Here is a 10,522-nt window from a genome sequence, read left to right on the forward strand (position 1 = left end):
ACTTCTCTTCGTTAGCCTCTGAAGACATCCCATCCATTTTTGAAACCTTTTTTTCTGTAAAAAATAGATAGTATTAACAAGTAAGAAAGATAAGAAAAATTATAATCTATGGGAGATTGAGAACATGGGTGAGACTTTAGAGTTATTTTGTAAATACCAAAAATAAGAAGGAAAAACCACATTGTGAGTTCTAAAACACAAGGGATTTTTAGGATAGTTTAAGTATCATGTTATACTTTTTTCTTTCCTCTTTGTTTTTAATTTGTGTCTGTGGCATAGAGGAGAAAGCAGGGACTCTCCCTCCACCTTGCATTTGGTGACTCTGACCTAGCATGACTTTCTAGCTCTCTGGAAGAAACATGGGACTACTAACTAAAACTGTGGGTCGTGACTCTTTCACAGGGGTGGCACACCAGGTATTTATTTTATGATTTACACTACAATTTTTTACATTATGATTCATAATGGTAGCAAAATTACAGTTATGAAGTAGCAATGAAATCAATTTTTTTTTTTATTTTTGAGACAGGGTTTCCCTATGTAACCCTGGCTGTCCTAGAATTAGCTCTGTAGTTCAGGCTGGCCCAAACCTGCCTCTGCTGGAATTAAAAATATATGCCACCTTGCTCAGTTGCAACAAAAATAATTTTATGGTTGGGGGTCACCGCAACATAAGGAACTATATTAAAAGGTCACAGCATTAGAAAGGTTGAGACCCACTGTTCTATAGGAATAGCTTCAAGTTCTGTACTCAAAACAGATAAAAATACTTGGTGATATTAACCTAAGGTAACCTAAACACTGTTGTTTGAAAGTCTTTGAGACTCATTCTTCTCCAACTTGTGGGCTAATTGGCCTTTAACTGATGAGAGTCAAAACTTACTGGAACTTGAAAAAAACAAAGCTGGGGGGGGGGGATACTGGATGTCTCTAATTCTATTAAATGTGTATTATATGATATAACCCATATGCTACACTCTTAACAGAAATAGGCCAAGCCTATTGCAATAAAGTTCACATATAAAATGCTTTTTGATCACATTCATACCGATTGGTGATTGGTTCCAAAACTGCATTTGGCATTTAGGGGTTTACTTACAGAGGGGTTTGGATATTATTTGTTTTTTAAACAGCCATTCTTGAAATCTATCAGGCACTGTGTGAACTACTCATTCAAAATAGTACCTGTGGGAGCCCATGTGTGATTCAATTTCCATGTGGAGTCCATTCTGACTTTATAAGTCATTTGAGTTCAAGTTTGCTTGCTCTGCTTTTTCCAGTAACTTTGAGGGCTGTGAGAGCCTTCCGATTTAAGCCCATGAGAAAAGAACACTCTATCTAGTAGACAGTATACTGCTGATGCCAAACCCCAGGAACATCAAGATAGAAAGCAAGGCTGCTTCGATCAGCAAGCACCTGTTGGAGAGGAGGCTGCTCACCCAAGGACAGGAGTGGTCTGTGGTTAGAGACTGACCGACCATCTGTGCTGTGCTTTGTTCTGCTTTTGTATGTAAGCAAGTTCTGAAATAAACTCTGCGCTGTTTGGTTTGACCAATCGGCTGCCAAACAGACCTCCCGATTCTATCCTGTCTTCTGTCTCAGCTTCTTTCATCTGGCTTTCCTTTGGCCTTGAGGATCCCCACTCCAGGAACCCTAGCTGACTCGCAGGAGCGGGCTCCTACAGGACCTAGCTACATTACTGTCAATTATAATAACATATCATTGTGAAGTTTCAGCAACTGGTATGAATAAAAGCTAGGGTTTTTGTTTGTTTTAATCGAAGTAGTACAATGATCAAGAGGCAAACTTGTATAATTAGCAATTTGACTAATTAAGAAAAAACTATATTTCTTTAACTTCAATTTATATTTATCAAATGGCTACTAAGTTGTTAAGATATACTCATTAAGTTTATTGAACCTAGCTATATAGTAAATGGAAATGTTTGGTATTTCTTTTGGACTGTTTGAACCAAAATGTTTGAGAATCACTAATCTAAATATTCAGGAATCTGCAAACACATTCAAAAGAGTCTTGAAGGAATTTTTTTAATTGAAGAAAATAAACAACAACAAAACATTATGTGGCAGAGAATATCACAGTGACCTACAGCCAGCAAAGCCTAAAATACTACCTGGCTCCTGTTCACTCCTAAATTGATACAACCAAAATCTACAGTAAATATTTTCCACAATCTTCATTGATCGACCTAGATCTATGCTGTCAAATAGTTATCTATACTGAAATGAAAATGAAGCATTTTTGGTAACCATAGCTACATTTCTTTGTAACCATAACTACAAAAAATGCTTTTTTTTTAAAAAAAAAGTGCTCAAAAAATGGTTGCTAATGGATAGCACATTGGACAGTGCATATATAAAACATTACCATTATCACAGAAAATTCTATTGGAAAGGCTCATTCCATTCAGTATCTAGAGTACCTTTTCTTGTTCTCTCGGCATCAAACATATCATGTATATTTCCATTGGTACATTTTTACTCCTTTTACACGTCTTTATCATCTTATAAAGCTTTCCGGCCATTCACATAGGCACGAAGTACATTGCTTGAACCTAACCTTTAATGACCAAAATCTTACAACATATTTCCCTTTCATATCTCTAACATTCATTCCAACAAATTCAATGAAATGCCATCTCCATGAAGTCTACATTAGTCATTGAACCTGTAAGACATAGAAGAAACCAAACTAAACCATTCAACCGAAGTGAAAACCAACTTCAACCTTTAATGTCTAGAATAAACGCTGCTTTGGGTTTTTAGCCACAAACTTTATTTCTGTTAATTTCTGTCTTGGCCACTGTTCTATTGCTGTGAAGACACCATGACCACAGTAACTCTTTTTCTTTTTTTTTCTTTCTTTCTTTCTTTTTTTTTTTTTTTGGTTTTTCGAGACAGGGTTTCTCTGCAGCTTTTTGAGAGCCTGTCCTGGAACTAGCTCTTGTTGACCAGGCTGGCCTCAAACTCACAGAGATCCGCCTGCCTCTGCCTCCCGAGTGCTGGGATTAAAGGCGTGCGCCACCACCGCCCGGCTCACAGTAACTCTTTTAAAAGGAAGCATTTAATAGAGGGCTGGCTTACCGTTTCAGAGACTTACAAACTTGGAACATGACAGCAGACACGGTACTGGAAAAGGAGCTGAGAGCCTAGGCTTGGCATGAGCTTTTGAAACCTCAAAGCTCATCCCCAATGGCACACCTCCTCCAAGACAGCCACATATCCTCCCTCATTTTTCCAGTCCTTTCCAATAGTGCCACTCTCTAGTGACTAGACATTTAAATATATGATCCTATGGTGGCCATCCTTATTGAAAACACAATGTTAATACTTTTTTTTTTCCAAGACAGGGTTTCTCGGTAGCTTTGGAGCCTGTCATGAAACTAGCACTTGTAGACCAGGCTGGCTTCGAACTCGTCACTACATTTTTAAAAGTCCAGTCGGCAAAATTTTTTCCACACCCAAGGGGCTTAAATCCAGAGCCTGAGGATGGAAAGGTTGTGTTATAATCTAATTTGTGCCACACGAATATTGACTTTATTAAAGTTGGACCTGCAGAAACCCGGAACTCTATTATTGTGCTCAGACGAGCTTACAACTTAAAATTCACTCACTGCCTTCAAAGCACTGCAGCCGGGAACGTGGGGGAATTTCGGTCAGAAACACACACCACAGGATCACCGCGGAGGAGGAGAGGCAGGGGTACGAGATGAGGGAACCCTGACGAGCACGGCGGGTGGGGCGGGCCCGGACTAGGCACCCGCGGGAGGCTGCGGCGTCAGGACCGGGGACCGAGAACGCGGCGGGGCGGTCCCGGCGATGGAGGGGCCGGCCGTTGGGGCTCGCGCGTTCCCCGCGGGGCACGGGCTGACGGAGCGACCCTCGGCGGCCGCGGCGGCCCGTCAGCGCTCAGACACAACCCAAACCCGCTCAGGAAGGAGCCCGGGACGCAGCCAAGGCGCTTTCTTACCCGCGCAGTCCGTCTGCTCGCCTGGACCGGCTCCGCGCGCTCCTTCAGGACCAGACGTCACCGCTCCGGGAAGTATTCAAATCTAACCGCCAGAGCGACGCGCAGGCGCCCTGCCGCACACCAGGACGGCCCCGCCCCTAAGACGTCTCGAAATTTTTCTGTCCTCCTCAGCGCCGACTTACGTTTCCTCAAGTTTTTCTCGCTTTCTACAGAATTTTCTTCGCCTCTATTAAATATAGACCTCTTATCCTGAGAACGGCCATCTTCTTTCGATTGTCTGCTCTGCAAACAGTCGGACCGTTGGCTTCCGTACGAAATGGCGGCTTCCATGATATTGCGTCACAGCCCGCTGATAGTACTCCCTATAGCTGCCAGGAAGACCTAAGCTTCTGGGACGAGGTGGCCGAGTGGTTAAGGCGATGGACTGCTAATCCATTGTGCTCTGCACGCGTGGGTTCGAATCCCATCCTCGTCGGTGGCTTTTTTTTTTTTTAAACCCCTAAAATTTAGGGTTTCCACTAATTAACGTAACGTGAAGTCATAATTTACAGGACGGAAACGATTGAATATTTCATCTGATTTCGATGGAATGTACTGATTTTATCTAGCACCATTAGTCTCAACATGGAAGGGTATTTCTTTATGGTATTGGGATTGAAGGGAAATATTTGAAAAGCACTTTCGAATCGTTATGACCTCACAGATGAAGAAAAGGCAGATAAAAGAGTTTTCTAGGACCCAGAAAATGTAATGGATTTAATTTCTTACAAAGTAAAAAACAGCACAGAGACTATAACTACAGCTCACATGTTCAGGAGTGGTCTGGAAGATGAAGTGACCTAGCTCTGAGGTAAGTTTCGGTTATTTAAAGAGCTCTCATTCGAGGATTGTTGCTGTTGTTTTAAATTTTTGAAACCAGAACATTTATTTTACGACTGCTTGAAATCCTCAAGATGAACTGGATGCGACAGCAGCTGCCCTCTTGGGTTTAGGTGGTGTTGTTCCGTCACGAAATCCCGTCTGAATCTGCGATAATGTTGAGGTGCCTCATCCTGAAAGACCCGGGGAAAGGGGGGAGGGAGGGAGGGAGAGAGAAAGAGAGAGAGACAGAGAGAGACAGACAGAAGAGAGAGACAGAGAGAGAGAGAGAGAGAGAGAGAGAGAGAGAGAGGAGCGAGGAGCGAGGGAGCAGAGCAGAGCAGTTTCTCTGGGACTGGAGAAATCTGGAAAAATGGTTCCTAGCACCCACATGTCAGCCCTGCTTTGTCTATAACTCCAGTTTCAGGGAATGCAGTACAATCTTCTGAACTCCTTCAGCATCAGGTGTGCACAGGGCACACTTACATACACACAGGCAAAACCTCAGACCCATAAAATAAATAAATTTAGTGATTCTTGGAAGAGCTCCTAAGCTTCACCAGGCTGTCAACAGCAAAGGTTGAGGGCCATGAGGGTATTCGCTGTGGGGAGACATCTGTAATCGATCCCTACAGGAGGTTGTGAGCTTAAGACTACCCTGGGCTACATAGTCAGCCCTGTGTCAAAAACAAAAGCACATAAATAAAAAGCTTTTTATTTGTATTTTATATGTAGGGGTGTTTTGCCTGTGCATCACATGTGTTCAGGACCTACGAGGCCAGAAGATGGTACTGAATCCCCTCCAAATGGAGTTACAGATGGTTGTTTCATAAGTCATATAGGTGCTGAAATCAAACCTGGGTCCTCTGGAAGAGCAGCCTGGATTCTTAGCTGTTGAGTCATCTCTCAGCTCCAGGTGAGTTATTTCCATAAAGGAAAAGCTTCAGGTGTTTTGAAAACTATAATACAATGGAACAATCTAGGACTGGAGAGATGTCCCAGCAGTTAAGAACACTTCCTTTCTCAGCAGAGAAGCAGAGTTCAGTTCTCAGCACCCAGATGGCAGCTTATACTAGGTGGCTGTACCTCCAGTTGCAGGGGATCTGGACTCCCCAGGTACCAGGCGTTCATGCAGTGCACATACATAAATTCAAGCCAAACACTCATATTTAAAATATAAATGATTAATTAGTTTAAAAAATAAAAATCAAGAATGGAAAAAAATAAATTGGAAGCTCATTTTTAAAAAATATTTATTGGCCAGGTGGTGGTGATGCACACCTTTAATCCCAGAACTCAGGAGGCAGAGGCAGGCGGATCTCTGTGAGTTCTGCAAGAGCTAGTTCCAAGACTGGCTCCAAAGCCACAGAGAAACCCTGTCTCGAAAAACCCAATAATAATAATAGTAATAATAATAATAACAATAATAATAATAATAAAATTTATCCTTGGATAGTTTCTTACATGTATTAAATAAATTTTAGCCATTGTCCCCTCATTACCCTCTCTCATCCCCACTTCCTCTTCCACCAAAACCCTTCTTTCCAAGAAGTCCCTTCCTACTGTCAGGCGTGTTTTTTGATGGCTGATGCACTGGGTTAAATTAGGGTTGCTTATAATGGCCATGGGGGGCTTACTTTCTGGAGCAATGGTTAGACCACTAAAGCAAATGACATCCCCTCCCCCAGCAACCATTAACTGTCCGTAGCCCGCAGGGAGGGGTGGCCCTTCATGAGGCCCTCCCTCACCCACGTTGAAATGTTGATGGACTCAGTCCTGCGGAGGCAACCACAGCTGCCCTGAGAACAATGACCATGCATTCCCAGAAGACTTTTTAAAAGCACCTTCCTTATCCGCTGGCTCTTAAATTCTTCCCCTTTCCTCCTCAAGTTCTCTGCTCCTGGCAGGTGAGAAGCGCTCATCCGTATCAGGAGGTTCACTCGCCAACTCCTCACTACCTTGCTGCTTCCCATGCCCGCTGTTTAGTTCTTATTCTCAGGAGAAACGACAGTAAGGCTCGCCATGAGGACGCCAGGGTTTCTCTCCTGTTGACCTCCTGGTCCACAACTACCAGTACTTCGGCTCCTTCTTCCTAAGGGAGTGAGAACAATTAACGATGCCACATTATTTTAAAGCCTGCGAGGGAAAAATTACTTGAGTTAGTAACAAAAGAAACTGGAGTGATAAGCGAGTGTGTGGCGCCATCTACCGGATCAATTGCAACTTCCAGATTTGGGCGACAAAACGATGGCAACTTTTTACTTCGTAAAATCCTGAACTATTACAGGACACTCCAACCCCAGTCTCTGAAAAACTATGAGAAAAGACTGATGCACTAATCCTTACTGAGTGCCAAGTCGAGGGTCATCCTCTGGATCCAGCTCCAGGGAGGTTCCTGCCTCTTGACCACGAAGTTACCAGAGAAGAACTATGCTTAGCTGGCGATGCTCCACAGTGCTGGGTGGTTACACGGCAACAGCTCTTACATGACTCAGTTCTGAAGAATATGCAGTAGATAACTGAGTGTGTGTGTGTGTGTGTGTGTGTGTGTGTGTGTGTGAGGGTGGGTGGGTGCGCGCATGGAGTGGTGGTGCATGAGTTTAATTCCAGCATTTGGGTCTAAAAAAAATTATCTTCAAGCCAAACTTGTAGATTGTTGTCTGTAAATCAAGCAATAGGAAAGCTAAGGAGGAAGATTCTGGGTGTGAGGCCAACTGGAATATGAGTAATTTAGGGGTTATCCTGGGGCTATGTAACAAGAAACTCTCAAGAAAAACAAAGAGGAAGAAGGGAGAGAGAAGGAAAGGAAGGATGGAGGAAAGAAAGAAGAGAGAGTGAGAAGGGAAAGAGAAAAAAAAAACAGACTTCAAGACATTCAAAAATTGGTTTTGAGCCAGGCGGTGGTGGCACACACCTTTAATACCAGCACTCAGGAGGCACAGGCAGGCAGATTTCTGTGAGTTCAAGGCTGGCCTGGTTTATAAAAGCTAGTTCTGGGACAGGCTCCAAAGCTACAGAGAAACCCTCTCGGGGAGAAAAAAAAGGTAAAAACTAGTTTCGTGTGTGTTTGTTATTTTCTTGTTTGTTTGAGACAGGGTCTCAGTATGTAGACCAGGCTGGACTACATCTCAGAGATCCTTTAATCCCAAGTGCTGGGTCCAAAAGTGTTCTCCACTATACCCAGTAAAGACTGGTTTTGAGAGGTAGACAGGAGTGAGCTTGGTCTCTTCCTTACCATTAGGAAGAGATGTAGTCCTGCAGAACGCCTCAGAGGTGAATTCAGGCATTCTCTGGAACTGCAACACTTGAAAATCATTTTTCTTGGTCAAATGATGGAATGTTTGCAAGAAAAATTTAACCAGGGCCGGGTGGTGGTGGCCTTTAATCCTAGCACTCGGGAGGCAGAAGCAGGCAGATCTCTCTGAGTTTGAGGCCAGCCTGGTCTACAAGAGCTAGTTCCGGGACAGGCTCCAAAGCTACAGAGAAACCCTGTCTCAAAAAAAAAAAAAAAAAAAAAAAAAAAAAAAAAAAAAAAAAAAGAAAGAAAGAAAGAAAGAAAGAAAGAAAAGACAAAGAAGAAAAATTATTTAACCAGATTATATCATTTGTATTTTAATCGAATTACTGAAGTATTTTTAAGAACCTTGACTCAAGATGTCTCATCAGGTAAAGGTGCCTGCCACTGAGCCTGAGAACCTGAGTTTCAGGCTTATATATGTGTATGGTAATTTGTAAGCACACACACACACTCACGCAGCTCAAGAAATAGAAAGACTGGAGAGATGGCTCAGCAGTTAAGAGATTGGCTGTCCTGAGGTCCTGAGTACAGTTCCCAGCAACCACATGGTGTCTCACAATAATGAGATCTGGTGCCCTCTTCTGGCTTGCAGTGCAGGCACACATGGAGACAAACACTGTATCCATAATGAATGAATGAATGAATGAATGAATGAATGAATGAAAAAATAGAAAGACATTACCCAATTCTTTTGCTGTGACTAATAGCTGATAAAATGTGGTTTTGAAGACATGAACAAACTTCCCATGAAAAGAGGAGAATTAATGAGTCTGGAGTGGAAGGGCACAGTTAAAATCATGCGTAATGCTTACTTTGTGGAAGGAAGGAGTTCTAAGAGCGACATAGGGTTAACAGTCCTGACTCCAGTGAACATGCCATTCTAAAACCTGCGCAGTTTCCTTAAGCTGTGCTGCTGATGTCTTTGTTGCTATTTTGAGACACAATCTCACTATGTAGCCCTGGCAGAGGCCAGAAGAGGGAATCAGACCCCCTCATGCTGGAGGTCCAGGAGGTTGTGAGCCACTCTCAGAGCAGTGAGTGTTTGGCTTTTCTTTTTTGGAATTAGGCTATTAATTCTTTTGTTGTTGAGAAAGATCTCATGTCCAGAATAAATAATAATAAAGACTACAACAAAAAACCTAACTTCCACTGTGAGCTATTACATCACACTCACTAGGAGAGATATGATCATTAGAACATGTAGAAAAGATTAAGTACCCGGGCAGTGGTGGCACACGCCTTTAATCCCAGCACCCAGGAGGCAGAGACATGCAGATCTCTATAAGTTTGAAGCCAGCCTGGACTAGAGTGAGTTCTGGGGCAGTCAGAGTTACACAGGGAAATCCCTGTCTCAAAAACAAAACAAACAAAAAAAAAGAAAAGAATAAGTGTTGGTGCCAGGCAGTGGTGGCACACGCCTTTAATCCCAGCACTTGGGAGGCAGAGGCAGGTGGATCTCCATGAGTTCGAGACCTGGTGCGGGAGAATTGTCTGTAATCTGTCAATCATGTTTTAAATAAAATGCTGATTGGCCAGGAAGGAAGTATAGGCAGGAAAACCAAACAGGAAGTAAAAATGATGTAATGAAAACAGGAGAACTCTGGGAAGGAGGAAGTTGATTCTTCCCACTCCTGCCTAGACCACCCAAGCAGCAGGATGTGATCTGCCCCATTGAAAAAAGGTACTGAGCCACATGGCTATCATAGATCAGTAAAATGGGTTAATTAAGATGTGAAAGTTGCCAGTGAGAGGTTAGAGCTAATGGGCAATCAGCTTTATAACTTAAAAACATCTCTGTGTTATTTCTTTGGGGCTTGCTGGCTGTGGGGTACCAGGCAGGACAGAAACCAACAAGCAAGCAGGCCTGGCCCGTTCATGTTACAGAGACTAGCCTGGTCTACAAGAGCTAGTTCCAGAACAGGCTCCAAAGCTACAGAGAAACCCTGTCTCAAAAAACAAAACAAAACAAGTGTTGGCAAGAATGTGAGGAAACTGGAACCCTCTGTACAGTGCTGGCAAGACTATAGAACAGTTCAGTTGCCATGGAAAACAGTTTTGTATTTTAACCAAAAAGTTAAAAGCAACTGGCATTCATTCAGTTGACTGCAAACAGGTACTTAAACATCTTGCACTGCACAGATGCTCACAGCAGCACTGTAAGTAGCAACTGATGAGTGAATATGCAGAATGTGGCATTCCTGTGCAGTGGGATACTGTTCAGTCACAAAAAAGAATGAACTACATATGCATACTGTAGATTAGTTGAATCTTAGAAATATTATGCTAAGTTAATACACTAACTCCAGTTCCAGGGTATCTGAAACGGCAAAGCACCAGTGTACATTAAATAAATCTTAAAAAAAAAAAAAGAAGACA

General features: G+C 42.8%; 1 protein-coding gene and 1 non-coding gene across 2 annotated transcripts in view; one reads left to right on the top strand and one right to left on the bottom strand.

Moving 5' to 3' along the window:
* Knl1 (kinetochore scaffold 1) overlaps positions 1-37 on the bottom strand; it is a 59,696-nt gene extending 59,659 nt beyond the window's left edge. The window contains 1 exon segment of the mRNA XM_038331055.1: positions 3-37. Within this exon segment, the coding sequence (XP_038186983.1) occupies positions 3-37 (35 nt within the window).
* A 4,346-nt stretch (positions 38-4,383) lies between these two features.
* Positions 4,384-4,465, top strand: Trnas-gcu. The gene has a single exon. It is a non-coding gene; the product is annotated as a tRNA-Ser (tRNA).
* Positions 4,466-10,522: the final 6,057 nt, after the last annotated feature.

The sequence above is a fragment of the Arvicola amphibius genome, chromosome 5, assembly GCF_903992535.2.
Source record: "Arvicola amphibius chromosome 5, mArvAmp1.2, whole genome shotgun sequence".
Taxonomy (NCBI): Eukaryota; Metazoa; Chordata; class Mammalia; order Rodentia; family Cricetidae; genus Arvicola; species Arvicola amphibius.